The following is a 16477-nucleotide window of genomic DNA, read 5'->3' on the forward strand; positions in this document are numbered from 1 at the left end:
AAAAAAACAGTTCGTTATCTCGGAAGTTTTAAATATCAAAAGTTTCCATTATTATTTTTATAAAAATGAAATGATAATGATAATGTTACCATTTAATAAAATATACTTTTCAATATAACTTTTTACAGAATTTGTAGAGAAGAAAATAAGTTCTAACTGATATACATATTATAATACATACAAATGCAGTATGAAAAATTACAATAAATGACATTGATCTGTATGTCCGTTAGTGAATTTTCGTTCTAGGCTAACAATATCTTCAAAATCATTAAAAAAACTTCTTCATTACATCCACCAGCAATATAATTCCGTATCCAATGTATCATTTTAAAATCATCACAGGTCAGAGAGCGAGAAACCTACGAATCATCGGATCAACAGGCGCCAGGAGCCGGTCTTAATTACACGGACGTCTCATACTTACGAGGTACTATTACTATTTACTTTTATTTTTTCCTTTCTAAAAACCGTTACATTTTATTTGACCTAGATAACACTGTACGACCTTGCGTTGACAAAACGTTTCGTGTCATCGTCCATTGTGATGATGAACCAAATAATACGTCACCTTCCTTTCAAGTGTATACTCGATTCGTTTTAATACGATTCACTTATGCAAATAGTGATGTTCTACAAAAATTGCACACTGACTTAGTCGAAATTTGGCTTTTAGAATATATTTTTGCCCAACCAGCACTTCCAACTTAAAGTGTTATTACGTCCGCGTTCTGAAATTTCTCCGATTATTAAAAAAACGGAATGAACACATACGATATGGCGAGAGTATGTTTTATATGTGGTTTTAAAACAAATATCTCGTTTTATGAGTGCAACCCGTTAAATCTTAAAATAGATACGGTCAGCTGGAAAGTATTCGATCTATTTCTGTACTTCAGTATATATAATATTATATTTGAAGAAAGCACGTGATGTTTTTGTGAACTAAAAAATATTTTAATTCGTCGCTCGAGGCCTTATCTTTATCGGTTTAAAAGTCATCCAATTGCGTATAATTAGTTCAAAGTTATGCCGGCAATCAGCTCAATAAATATCACAATTATTCATTGTGCTTTGTCTCTTTTTATACGATATTTATTTGGTTTACTTCAGGCCGTATTTGTATTACAAAATTGTATTTATTTTATATCGAAAAATTGTTCCCGAAAAATTATAATGTACATATGAATGTTATCGTCTTTGTATATGTATTTTCTGATAATTATTCAAATATTATGTAATCGCAATTTTTCAAGAGCAAATAAGTTTTTTAAAATGATTACATAGATTATTTAGGAATGCTATGTAATATGAATGCTATGTAATATTTAGGAATGCTATGTAATAATTATTTAGGAATGCTATGTAATTCAATTGTGATAAATTCGGGTTTTAATTAAACATATTCATAAAAGTGATAATATTTTACATGTCGTGATTGACGCCTTAAATGTTCTTATTATGAATACATTAGCATTGTTTCAAATGACATTCCCCAATATTTTAAAGTTTCTTAAAAAATTGCTTTGCTGTTGAAAATACCATGCTTCGGAAAGCAACGTTTTTCGCGAAATCACCAAAAAAAAAAAAAACTTAATTCGAGAATGGTTCTCAAGCCCGTTAATTTTTTCGTGAAATTGCCAAATTGTGTTTGTGAAGTATATATATATGTATATACATCCATATACATATACATATGTATGTAATTAGGAAAAACGTACACGCTGTCTCTTACACCGATTTCAATGATTCCTCTAGGCAAATAGACGGCGCTAAATCTCCGAGAATTTACCGCCATCTATTGAAAATTTATTTAATTAATTAATTAATTTTTCTATCAGTGTTTTATATTGTTTATATGTAGGTAGGTAGGTAGTTTTTACCATTTTTTTTCATATTTAAGAATTAAATATAAATATTAAATTAAATTTATGTATTTAAAAGGTATTTGGAAAAAATTCGAACACAAGACCGACAAATTTCTTTTAATTTTTTTTTATTTAGTAACTTAATATGCCAACAACTTAATATGTCATCAGGTACAACACTAATCTATATACATAGAATTGAATGTCTGTTTGTCTTTTTATCTGTCTGTCTGTCTGACGCGTATAGGCTCCTAAACCACTCAATCGATTACGATGGAACTTTCAGTATTTGTTCTATGCATGTCCGGGAAGCTTACTGTGAAAGAAAAACGGGAAAAAGTCTCTTAATAGTAATATTCGTCATTACGATTTTACCGACGCCAAAGTTTGAAGCGCAATTGAAAATGTATACGACGTTACCAGTTGGTTTATGACGACACGGCGTTGAAGAGACATTGTTGAGTTTCAACCATCAACCAGCATTGCAACGCATGCCGGGTTCAGCTAGTAGATTATATAGTTTTACAAGAATAATATAAATTCCCCAATTCATGAAAAAATCAATAGGTTTGCCCCGGTCACAAATCGATTTTTTTTGTTGATGATTTCGTGAAATGAGCAACTTCATAGTGATATTCTGGACAAAGTCATATCACTATGTGAAATTTTAAATTTTAAATCAATTTTCTTTTTACCCAGATGTACCAGGTCCCATCAGCAGTGAACCAGTCGTAGTGGACGGTGGTCGCAACTGGGTATCACTATGGTGGGGCAAACCGGTGACGAAGAACTCGGCGCCAGTCCTCGCCTACAAAGTCGAAGCATGGCTATCGGGAGGCGAAGGTGGGGCCAGATGGGCCGAGTTGGGAATTTCGCCAATCAACTCTTTCGACGCCTTCAGCCTGAAAACGGGCAGCGAGTACTTGTTCAGGGTGACGCCGAAGAACCGCTACGGATGGGGCGAGTCCAAGCAGACCATGTCTTCGGTGATAGTCGGCAAGATCGTCTGTCTTCCGGAGTTCACCAAGACGCTTCCGGGCCAGATGAAGGCTCTGATCGACCAGTCGGTGACGCTCAGGTGCAAGGTGAAGGGTGACCCCACGCCGACGGTCAAGTGGCACAAGGACGGGACCGAGATCGAGCGTAACAATAGGATGAGCATGCGGTTCGTTCGTGGAGAATGCAGTCTCACTATCAATAAGGTCACCGGGGAAGATATGGGACGGTACATGTGCGAGGCTATCCATCGGGACGGGCGTGCTTCGAGCTTCGTCAGGTTGCAGGTCGTCGTCGATCCCAATATCTGGGAGGCTGATGATGAGCTCAAACGGTAAGGCTTTTGGATATTTCAGTGGCGTAACGCGAATTCCAGCTACAAATGGTTGCAAACCACGCGGCTGCATGCTCATTTCGATTGAATTTTCACTGTGTGAATTTCAGCATATACGAAAGACGAGACATTCATGGGGTTGTGCATCTATGACGTTTCGATGTACATTGATGATTGGCAATTCTTAAAATTGAGTTGGATCTTTCTGGCAAGTTTAAAATGGCAAAAGCCGAGACCAAAGTATGAAATGAGCATGCGGCCATGTGGTTTGCAACCGTTTGTAGCGGAGCGGAATTGGAATTCGCCCCCCCCGCAAAATATTTTAAGGCCCCCCCCCCCCTCCCCACTAAATACACATATTATTTTCTTACAGTTATAAAAAAAAACTTTCCAAAATAATAATACATACATACCTTTTCTACGTAGAAAAATCGGGTTTGGTGCAAGCGCTCGACAATCACCAGACAGACTGAACGACAGATAAACTGGATGGCAGCTTTAAACGCAATTCTCGTCTTCTCGAATGATAGATTGCACATCAGATGACGAGTAACCTTTCGGTGTGCACATATGCAAAAGGTCATCTGTAGTGCAATCTATCATTCGAGAAGACGAGAATTACGTTTAAAGCTGCCAATCCAGTTTATCTGTCGTTCAGTCTATCTGGTGATTGTCGAGCGCTTGCACCGCACCGAGAAAAATCTGTTCTTCTGCATTTTATGTTTGGCTATCAACGATTTCATAAGTTACCAGAAGTTTAATAAAAGATAGAAAATTTCCAGGATTGTTAGAAGAACTGTCTTAATGTCCCCAAAATTCCAAATTACATTTAGCCCATTTAAATGGTTCGGTGATTATTAGTCACAAAGCGCTCGCCCAAAAGTCACTAAAATCTTTATAACGGAACATCTGGAAAAAGTCCATCATACTAACGATAACTATCATACTAAGGGCCGGGCCGCACCGTGCGACTTGCGAGCGACTTGGTTGAGGGCGACCAGACCAATGCATACAGTTAGATGGGACATGCCACACCCGTCAACTGTTGCACACATTTCCATAATTTTTTTCGTGTCGCGCAACTAGTCAGCAGACAAAGTTGTACAGTGCGGCCCGGCCCTAACGAAAACTCGAGTGCTGAATATTCCGTATTCGCGATTTTCATGGCAAAAATTGCCTTTTGGGCGATCGCAATATGACTGATAATCTATATGCCCATTTTAATATATCATTAATAGCACGAGGAATGATTTGACGCCAAAAATGTACACGACTTTGCAATTCTGACGAGACATATTCTTCAATTGTCTCTGAATTTTTCCCACAAATCGTACGTAAAACAGGATTTATATAGTGCGTACTTAAGATTTTCCATCAATGACAATTTTTTTGAAAGTCCTCTCCAGGCATGTGTTCCTTCAACCCAAGAAGAATTATAATATTGGCTTTTTTTGTCAACAAAAAACCAACACGGTTCACAGTACGCTTTTCAGTTTTAGTGAATAACCTAGCCACGTTATATGTATCTCAATACGAGACTGGTTGGTCCACTTAAAATACTTTTTGGAAAAGTATCTTTTTCCGACGAGGTATCGAGGAAAATATACGAGATCAGGTTGGCAAGTATCGTAATTCAATATTAATTTCCTTGGATTGTTGTCTAAATAAAAGTATATACATATATACATAAGTACATATGTGCAAAAATAAGAGAGAATTCTAAGCTATAATGTACATGAATTAAAGCGAAATGCAAATAGGTTAAAAAATAAGAGAGGTTTTTAAAAAAGTTGTAACAAAAAATTTACAGAACAAGTTAAAAAATTTTATCAGACGAAAAAACGAAAGTAAGCTGATATGAGGCTTGTAAAAATTAGTGAAAAAAGCGCGCCGTTTTGCGCCCCTCCTCCCCCCCCCCCGCCTTGCTGGGTCTGCGGGCGCGGTAGTTACGCCACTGGGATATTTTGGTGTTTTTAATATGATCAAATTAACTTAATACTAGGGATTGCAATATCAAATTTCGCCCTCGATAAAAACCGGTAAAATTCAAAATTTACCGGTATTACATTACATTGATTTCTGATTTATACGTGATTTATATCATTCTTTCAGCCGTCGAGATGATGACTTTTGCACTGGAGAGTGCGCCCCACAGTTTACTATGCGGCTGAGGGACAGACGCGTTCAAGTCACCTATCCGGTGAGACTCACCTGTCAAGTCATCGGCAAGCCGACACCTACAGTTTCGTGGACCAAAAATGGACTGCCTATCTTACAAGAAGATGGTAAGTAACAAAATTTTCACTCTTAAGAACCCAACCCTGAACAAAAGTACTCTGCAACTAGTGGCGGCTCGTCCATACGCACTGCGGTACTGCAGCACCCCCAAGAAAATTGAAAAAAATTTCATATTATTATATACATAAATGTATGTATATTATATGAAAATATCAATATTATTTAAGCGTGTATTAAGCTCGCCCGCTCACCGATAAATCTAATAATGTTCATACATCGCGGTACTAATATCAGAAAGTGAGGCATCATTTATGATTTTGTGCAGTACGGTTTTCGATGGAATATGCCAAGTGGGCGAAGGAGGGGCGCGGGGGCAGCTAGAAGCTTGGTCCGTACTGCACTCCCAACAGTACACATTTCTTTTTGCGTTCATGTACGCGCCGCGCGCTCGACAAGCTCCTCATTTTTCCTCATTTCTTCTGCACTTTTTGTCGTTCCTTCTACACCTCTTACACTTTCTACGTTTCTACACTTCCTTCTACACGTGACTTTTTAAGATGGTATTAAAATCAAGGAACCTGCAATCTAGTAATATCGATTCAATTTCAATTAAAGAAAACTTAAAAAGTTAAAAACTACCTTTCAGCCAGAACGGTGTTTTTCATCAATAAATAGAATAAAGACATACATATATAAGAAACACAATGGTTCAAGAAAGATTGACGGCTTTGTCTATGCTGTCAATTGAATAAAAAATGATTATGAACAGTGAAAAATTTAACGAAACGGTGATAGACCTTTTTTCAAGGAAAAAAGACAAGAATCAATTTTTAAATGAAATAAAATACATATAATGTTTAATTTTGATAATTTTGTTGTTAATAGTAAAATATAATCCAAATAAACATTTTTTTTATTTTTAATCAACCGCAGCACCCCCAGATATCTTATCCACGAGCCGCCACTGTCTGCAACTATTTTGTGACGTCATTTATCAACGACCCCTAGGATTCACATACATATATGTATGTCCATCGATAAAAATCCAAAATTCGCCTTTTTCACTCCGGTCATACATATGTATGTATGTATGTACATACGCCTATTTCAGAAACTCGATGCGTTTGATATAAACTTTTGGATTTGTTCCGTTTTGTTTTAGATCGTTTCATGTTTGGGAGCGATGACCAGTTCCACACCCTCGAAATCAGTCAATCAACCCTATCAGATAGTGGCTATTATTCAGCGACAGCAAGCAATGCACGAGGTTCTGTCTCGTGCCGTTCTTCACTCGTCGTAGATAAAGGTATTAGGGCTTACATTTCTCCAGACTTTTTCTGTGGATTGGAGCCTCAAAGCACGGTTCGAGAAGGAGAAGAACTTCGCCTGTCGGCCTGTGTGGAGGCTTACCCTAGCGTGGGCATAGCCTGGCACAGGGATGGCATTAAGCTGCGACCTAGTAGACGAGCTGTGATGACCCTGGATCACGACGGAGGCGTAGAGCTAGCCCTAGCCAATGTGACGATCCGAGATGCTGGTATCTACACCTGCACGGCCACCAACGAAGTCGGAAAGTGCTCCACCTCTACTAAAGTTGTCGTGAAAGAAGAAGATGATACAGGTGCCACTTTCGGTGACAGGGTGCCACCTTCTCTCATCAGCCCTGATGCTCCGTAAGTTTAATACCCACATCTCATTATCAAAAGGTCAAGCTCTACTGTCAGTAATTTTTTTTTCGATTTGCTATACAGATATTCAAAGGAGCCGATGTTTGTCAAGAAGCCCAGATCTAGCGACGCCATGGAAGGTGACACCGTGATCATCCTTTGTGAAGTTACCGGAGATCCGAAACCAGAGGTCATGTGGTTGAGAGATTTTCTAAAGGTAATAATTAACTATCTATTATCTTCATCATCGTCGTTTGTAGCCGTTTGCTATCCACTGCTAGATGAAGGTTTCATCAACACGCTTTCATTCACTTTTAGTGAAAGCAACACTTAGCCACCTAACACAATACACTTTCCTTACTTCGGTCGTCATAGTCTTTTACTTTTTACTTTCCTTAGGGACCATTTGACTACATATGTACATAATTTTAGCCACATGAGCCGTTTTTCATAGTAATTTTAATATATTTATTCTTTACTCATTCTCCAACCGTGGCTTTCACTTTTTTCTTCTTGTCGGGCAAGTTGAAAGTTTTGCCTAAATGAATAATCATTGAATTACGAGCACATACGATTGCAAGTCCATTTGCTATACATACTTTGGATTCAGCCATTGTAAGCGGTATGTTCGAGGAGGTAACGGGTTTCCTTTTGTTTCCTTCGCCGCCGTCAATATTGATGGCGAGACGAGAATTCACCGCTGAGTCATCTATGAAAGGTAATAAAAAAAGCACAATAATAAGAAAGAATGCGGTCAACATGTTGCAACACACAAACACAATGCCCAAAATTACTTTACGTAAGAATTGTATGCAGAGTACATAAGTAGTGTACTTTACACATTGGAAATTTCACTCGTCGATGAGTTAAACTTTGGTTCGGCATTGGACAATCGTATTATGAAAGTTGAATACGTCTTGGGTGTAATCTTAACTGCAGTGATGATAAAATATTAAAAAATCCCCAAAATACACATACTAACATATAGACACACACACACACACACACACACATTTTTAGTTCATAAATCTACGAACTTTATAAAAGGGAACGTCCATTTTATAAAATAAATGTGCATTTAAAAAGGCAATTAAAAAAAAATCGTACATTAAATAATTTTTCTGTACATTAAAAAATATTTGTGTGCATTTCTAAATGACAGATACCGATTGAAATTAGAAACTTTTCTTTGATCATTGAAAAAAATATTGGCACCGAAAATAAAGCAAAATTTTAATGCACAAACATTTCTTTTAAGAATTAAAGTATTTTTCTCAATGTACAGTTAAATCGTATCCGTTCTATTTGTCTTTGTAATCAATGGCTCAACTAATTCTGAATTTGTGACGTCGACTTAGACAAGACAAGGGGTTACCTCAAAGCGAATACAAACGTCTGAATTTTCAATAGTTCCTTTTATGTTTACTCAAAATTAATTTCAAATTCAAATATTCGCTGACTCTGTACCATTCCTCGTACATTTTCAAAATTGTGAATTTACGTCATTAACCGGAAAGTTCAACTGAGTCACTTAAAACTGTCAAATGAGTCACTTGGTGACCTGTGATCAAATGTTACCGATGCCGAATATGAGCCTTTACACTTTTCTTCATTTTGAGAAATATCTCGCAAAAAATTTAATATCATGTTTTGCGTTTAACAATATTTAAAAATACTGGTGGCCTGTAATGCGTTTATTCTGTATTTCCGTGATTCTGAACATATCGAATTAAGAGGGCTGGACACCAGCGCCTTGTCCATACATACGTATTACACTTCTCCCTTCCTCAATTATGGCACTAGAGAAATTATTTTTTAATATGCTATGTATATCCACCATTGCGGTGCATCTATCGCTTTATTTTTTTTGATTAATTATTTTTTATATGAGCTAGGAGCCGCCAAACATCTATAAAATCGCCTCTTTTTTACACCCACGAAACGAGTCCAGCGTGCTTATTTAACGGTCGATTTTTAAAAAAATACGCCGATAGATGCACAGAAAGTATCTTTCTCATACCGATGATGATTTTTTTTTTAAATTGGTCCAGTTTTGGAGGAGAAAATAGGAGAATACGATTTTGTCAATTTAAAATACGTTTTATCTGGTTGAAGCGCAACTGTCGTAATCACTCAATATATATATTGATATATATATATATTGTCGCATTTACTCAATATATACAATGTACATTCACTCAATAGAAATGAACGGCAACAAAATTAAGGTTTCGGGTGTACAGCCCTCTTAAAAGCAGCGATAACAATTTTTGAATGAAGTCAAATTGAACTAGTGTTTTATATATAATGGCTTATATATTGGTTTCACTTCACAAAAGTATATTTTAAAAATTCTATTGAGTGGGTTTCAGATGTATAGGAAACAAATACGTGTAAACATAGCACATTGGAACAAATACGTGTAAATATAGCACACATTTGAACGGTATATTATTAATACTAAGACCATTTTTTCGCGTGAAGAAAATATCCGTATTTTGCCAGTGCGTATCGTGATAATCTGAAATCGTGTAAAAAGTGACATGTTGGTTCACAAAACCGTTCATATGATTATGACAAATAAAACAATAGAACGCTGAAAATATAATTTGAATATTGTTTTAAGAGCGCGTATGGTAATAGTGCTAAAGTTGGCCGCCTGGTGCGCTGGTGTCTATGCGAACTTCCATAGCTCAGTCGCCGTTGCGTGGGCGTGGGGTGCGTACGTGTGTCTGCACGCTGTCAAGTTCGCGTTTTCGCGCTCTTTCGCCGATCGTCGATCGCGAGATTTCGCCCCTCTCTAGCCGAGGAAGTGTCTTGCACCGGGGCGCTCCGCCCCCCGCACCCGCGGCCGCGCCTGCGCCCCCCGCTGACCACCGGAGCGCCCCTTTCGAGACACCTGTTCGCGCCATCAGGTCAGATACTACAGCCTTCCGAAATGTGCCCAATTATCACACACACACACACACACACACACACACTCGTTTATCTCGACTGGCTAATTAATCTAAATCGCAATGCGATGGTGCAATTGCGCTTTCTTCGGTGCAATCGACACATTGCACTGTGCGACAGATGTGGCAGATGCCGACCAGCCGCTGAAAAGTGCACTTTTTCAGAGCTTCGAAGTTTCCCCTTTTTATTATTTCCGTTTTCGTAGCTTACGGGTTTTTTTCGATATTTGAAACGTTTCGAATTCAAACTTCGGTTGAATTCTTCAAATTTCAGCTTTATATATGCAATAATGTATAGTAAAGTTATACAGGTTTGTAAAGTAAAGCTATATGTATACTTTTAGTTTTATTGTTTTGATTATATTTACGAAATGTATGTCACTGCTGTACACAAATTTTAAGTAATATTTTTGTATCGTTGCTAAAAAATGTTTTCAATTGCATAATATGTACCTATGTACGTCTACTGAAAATGAATATGATAATCAAAAAGATCCTGTATATATATATAAATTTTAAATATAAATGCTATTGAAATACATTCGTACATGCAATGAAATTTTTTGGCAATGGTACTGCCTTTCTCGCACTATGTATTGATCATCATTCATCATCATCGACTTTGAAGGTTGCGTTTTTTGATAAATGAACGTCTTCGAATCGGTATTTAAAAATGTGCCACTTAAAATTGATATTATTGTATTGAATATATGTACATACAGTAACGGGCGATGAAAGGTGTCCACCTCGAAAAAACTCAATGTATATGTATTATTAAAATGCGATCGGAAAATTCGGGCTAATTAATTGAGACGACCATTGTAGTGCATCGGGATTACCTGTAATGTCGCAATGCTTAGATTCTTTTTGAAATCAATAAATAATTAATTTCATATAAAATAAATCTATAGGATTATTATTGATTTTTAATTTTATAGTGATTTTTTTCAATAAACAGTGAAATCTCGATTTACGAGTATAATTCGTTCCGGAAACGTGGTCGTAATCCGAAACCCTCGTATATCAAATTGTGCACATTTTCAAATTTTGCACGCCTTGATCTATGCCAGGCGAAAACCCACTCCCTGGAGTGAGTTTTGTAATATATGTACATACATATATTCCTAGCATTGACATATGTATGACAGTGATCGATAACAGTGATTCCCATATTTGAAAAAGTCTAGGAGAAACATATCGAAATAATAAGATCGTAAGAATTAACAATGACATAAAAAAACACAGTTGGAGTCTACCTAGGCATGCCGTATCGTACTATTATGTGTATGCCTTAACTTCGTGATCATCTCCCTATTAATGCGTACTGCTTCTAGATATGTATATCAAAAGTTCGCTCTTTTAACAAGCTTTTTATTAGCTTAATAACTCTGTTAGTTCAGTGACATTCCTGCCCGTCAAAAAATTGTTATCTGATTTTGAACCATTTCCACTCTACAATAAACAGGTCGCTTTGATATCTTCCCGATATACCTGGGCTGACATTGAAGTAAGCTAATGTCTCCGACGGGAAGCTAGGGGAGTTGAGTCATTAACGAACTCATTAAAATTTACATCGGAATTGAGTCAGAATGAAGCGATGATAGCTAGCCATATTCGCCCCTTTTCAATCAAATCAATTAAACAGTGGCTAAAGCGACTTTTTTCACTCTCATTTATCATCATCTTCAGCCGCTTACCATCCACTGCTGGATGAAGACCTCTCCAACAAGCTTCCACTCGTCTCTGTTTTGCGCAAATCTCATCCATCTCACCCCACACATTTTCCTAATTTCGTCTACCCGTCTTCCCTGTAGCCTTCCTTTACCCTTTTGCATTATTTCGGGTATGATTTTAGCACTTCTTTTGTCCACCTTTCGTCCATTATTTTAGCCACGTGGCCCGCCCATTATCGTTTTAATCTTTTTACTCTATCCACTATGTCCACTACCCTTGTCATACTTCTCACCCACGTGTTTCGCTCCCTGTCTTTCCTCGTTATGTCGAGTATACAGCGTTCCATACTTCCTTGGGTGCATTGGACTTTGTGTAGCATCTTGGCGTTCAATGTCCAAGTTTCACATCCATACGTCATCATGGATCGAAGATCTTTTTCTTCAGGCAGAGTAGCATTTTTGATTTAAAAACAACATTCATTCGTCCAAATGCACTCCATCCTTATTTCATACGTTTCTTTGTCTCTTCTTCTTTACTACCGGACATGTCTATTATTTGACCTAAATATAAATAATTATTTACTGCTTCTACTATTTTATCATCTAAATTGAATTGCTATCAGGCATGTCAAACTATTGAACATTAGTTTGGTCTTATCTACGTTAATTTTTAATCTTACTTTCCCTGTCCAGCTGTTTTAGTCTGTTAAGTCGGTACCAGCTGGATCGCGAGCTATTAAAACTACATATGTATATCGTCTGCGAACCGAAGATGACTCAAGAAGCGACCGTTTATGCTTACTCCTACTGTGTCCCATTCCAGGTTCCTTAAAACGCCCTCAAGCACCGCATTGAATAGTTTAGGAGATGCCTTTCCAGTCAAAATAACATTCACTATTCGAACTAGAAAATCATAAGAACTTATTCAATAGATCCCAGAACTGTGGATGCATCATTTGCACGATTGATTCATTTCGTATCATTTGCGTATAATTCTACGGTAGTAATTCTGTTTCTAAAAATTACCGATTTTTTTCAAAAATCAAAATATTTTCAACGCATTCAAGCAAATCAATAATTGTCTTGAATTCAATCGGAGTACGTACTTTTACTTACTTGTTGATCTATCCGCCCACTGTTTATCGAAACATCCTGTGGGTGTTTCGATAAACATATTTAAAACGGATAGCAAAACAATGGCACCGACGAGATTGAATTGCACAACAAATCTATTATACTATCATCATCGAACGTATTTGTAATGCAAACAAACCATCGCAAAGACAACCGAACAACTGACCGACGCATTGTTCTACCGACGCTGATTGCCTTACCGAATATGCAAATTTTAAAACGTCTTTCAGATGTATGTACATATGTACATTGTCAGATGTCGACGATCGTTGTCGGTTTAAGCGTTTTAACCGTGTAGTTTAAATGTTTGCATCGAGAGTGTTTCTTCTGCTAAACCTGAATCGTTGCGCAAATGAACGTGGTCTTCCGCAAACGTGATCGATCTTTCTCAAACGAGGGCAATCGTTCGTTTGAAATATAAAAAAAGGTCATTTCGACCATGTGTTATCTATGTAGCGTTCAATGAGTACGTCCACACATACCGAGTTGTCTTTACTTTATGTAGTATGTGCGCGCGCGTACGTATATATTGGATCAAGGTGGATTTAGTATGTATTTCTGCATGTCGTGTGAACTTGTTTGCAAGTAGACCGGGTATGCGTCATTTCCTAAATTGCGGTCTGTCGGTGTTTTTTTTTTTTTATATTTTTTCTATTTATTCATTTCCCATTTGTTTATTCGTTTGCGGAAATACAATATCGATGAAATGACACCACATATGTGTATATGTATTTCGGTTAGTTAGTTAGGTGTTCTGAGAATTTCATAATTATTTATAATTACTATTGTTGATTCACGTGCGTTTCACTTTTTGTATGTCACCGTTGGATTTTCCCTTATTTTGTTGAGAAATTTCAACGATGATGCATACGAAACTTTTTAAGTGGTAGATATTTCTTAACATGTGTACATATGTATGTTACCGGTCAGTAGTTGATAGCGTAAGCCAGATAGCCAATGCTTTTGGCGCCCCTTTATTTTTTTTATTGCTTTAAATGAAATATGTAAATATTACAAAAAAAGTTTTAATTTAAAATTAAAATTTTTTTTTTTAAATAATATGATTTTATTCTAATTATTTTATTATAATTATATAATACTAATAAAATATTATTCTTATTTTAAATAATGAAATCTCGAAATTGCATTTGATAAATTTTTTTTACATATGTATGTATGGTTGTAAAAAAATACTTCAAAATGAATCACTCGACAACATATCTCTATGGCAGACAAATCGTTTCATCTGTAATACAAACTGTAATCACCCCCCCCCCCCCTCCTCGCCCCCCATTATTATAAGAACACCCCTAGGTAGGCTCAAGCTCTGTAGGTAGTTTCTTAAAATATAGGAATCACTGTCAAACCTATGTATTATAAGGATAAAATATCACCGAATACAGTTCAGGGGGTGAGTTTTGCCAAGGATCGCGATGGCATAGATTAGGCGTGCTAGCGTTGTTTTGTTTTTTTTTTTTTGCATGAGCGAAAATATTTAAAAGAAAGCACGTGCCGCGTACTACTCTGTGTGTCTGTACTACCTTTAAGTTAAATTAAAAGTTGGTATCAGATTAGATGGAGAAGTTAGGTTTTCGTGAAAACGTCACTTGACTAATAAATTAAGTTGGAAAGTCTGATTTTTTTGTTTTGAACACATTCTTAGAGCTATCTTAATACGGTACTCATTACCTTTATGCGTAATACCTAGCAAATATAAACGTATTATTGTATTCTTGAAAACATCAGAGCTGTCAAAACTCAACTGTTTATAAACTGGTGCACATTGTTGAAAGTGTATTTGCGCTTGTAGATACATATGTACATACATATATAGTTATCTGGTTGAATTTTATTCGAATATAAATGACCTAAAACGCCATTTGGAATATATATATATATATATATATATATTACAACTGAAAATACACTTCGACTATAGCATACATATATTCATACAAGGTATACATATGTGAACACGCCAATAGACAATATATGTACGAACGAATTTTCTCTTTTTTTTTTGTCTTCACCTGTAAAGACTTCTTTCTTCTCTCAAAAACATATATATTTCAACATCAAATTCATTATTTAATTGATAGAAACATCTTCAAAACCACCAATGACGTACCATTTCACAGCGACTGCCAAAATTAAGATTCGTTCAACCAATTATACACGGTCACAGGTAGCTGTAGTTGAATTGGCAGATTCAGACGAAGATCAAGTGATCCACCCGACTCTGAATCTATTATATGTAGATAGATTATGTGCAGATACATATATCTGCGTACCAAATATAGATAGACAGCGTCTGCTGCGGACGCCAGGAGTATCAACCGAAGCCAACGAGAGCTGGTGAGTCACCAATGGAACGACACCACCATATCGAACGAACCTTCTTGCGGATCCGCATTAGGATTTGAATCGCTTTTTTTGGCGTCAATTAGTCGGAGAAGAGACATCGATCCTGCCCTTAACTGGGTTATGCACTTGATGCACTCTCAATGCAGAACATGCGCTCGCCTTGTACTTCCTTTTACGCGCATTTTTATTTATTTATATATTTATATACACGCGTACGTATGTATACTTGGAGTGTGCGTGTGTGTACAACACGTTTGACTTACTTTTCAATGATGTCTGTGGTAGGTGAGGAAGGGCAACACATGTCGACATTTCCCGAAACGAGTCGGTCGATGTCAGTGATGCTCAATTCGAACCCTTGCAGGTTTTTCTGTGCCCGAAGTAGTGCTACTTTCGATTGGAAAGGATAACTGTTAAACCGATCATACGTTCTACTTTCAACGTGCCCTTCCTGGCTAATTGTGGCTAGAAGAATGAACGAAAGGTGGAAAAAACGAGTGCAAAAATGGTATCCAAGAGAATGTAAAAGGCAAGAAAAATGGGTGCACGAAATTATAAAAATGTATAGTCGGGTGAGATGGATGAGAGTTGCGCGAAACGGAGACGAATGGAAACGTGTTGGAGGGGCCTCCATCCAGCAGTGGATGAGGATTGGCTGTACGTGATGATGATGGTTGTATCAATATCTGACCTTCCCTCTTCTGATAATATTCTTTACCTGTCATTGTATTTTTTTCTCGTTAGTCATTGTTTTAGCAATCGCGTCTGCATGTCGTTGCATATATGTATTATTTTTGAATTTAATACATTTTTAAATTGTATAAATCTCCGAGTTTGTGAGATACTCATGGCGTCCGATTGATTAATTCAGTGTTTCCCGAACTGTGATAAAAGAAAACTTTAAATTTGAAATTAAAATGCAGTTTTAATGTAAACGCGATGAAAAATCCTAATTCATTTCAAATTTCTACGTTTTATATACATATTCGTTTCTTCTATATTGCTGACTTTCGCGTTCTTATTTTTATACATTTTAATTTTTCCCGTAGTAACAAACTAATGATAGTGATGTGTTCTACGACAAAAAACACTTGATTTTAAATGTAGGTACTTGAATCAAATGACACTCTTAATTGGATAAGGAATTCAGCGAATTGTTTAAGGGCGTGTTTTTTTCCCAAATTATAACACATTACACAAATTATAGCATATAACACAATCCCTAACGTGAACGTAAATACATAATTTT

The 16477-nt window shown here is 36.7% G+C and overlaps 1 protein-coding gene across 1 annotated transcript in view; it reads left to right on the plus strand.

The window, feature by feature from the left end:
- The window catches only part of LOC143922796 (uncharacterized), a 122224-nt gene that overhangs the window by 89382 nt on the left and 16365 nt on the right, over positions 1 to 16477 (plus strand). The window contains exons 11-15 of the mRNA XM_077446126.1: positions 346 to 430; positions 2568 to 3198; positions 5311 to 5483; positions 6599 to 7109; positions 7188 to 7320. Coding sequence (XP_077302252.1) covers positions 346 to 430; positions 2568 to 3198; positions 5311 to 5483; positions 6599 to 7109; positions 7188 to 7320 — 1533 coding nt within the window. The remainder of the gene's footprint in view (positions 1 to 345; positions 431 to 2567; positions 3199 to 5310; positions 5484 to 6598; positions 7110 to 7187; positions 7321 to 16477) is intronic.

Source organism: Arctopsyche grandis, chromosome 2 (assembly GCF_051622035.1).
Source record: "Arctopsyche grandis isolate Sample6627 chromosome 2, ASM5162203v2, whole genome shotgun sequence".
NCBI lineage: Eukaryota > Metazoa > Arthropoda > Insecta > Trichoptera > Hydropsychidae > Arctopsyche > Arctopsyche grandis.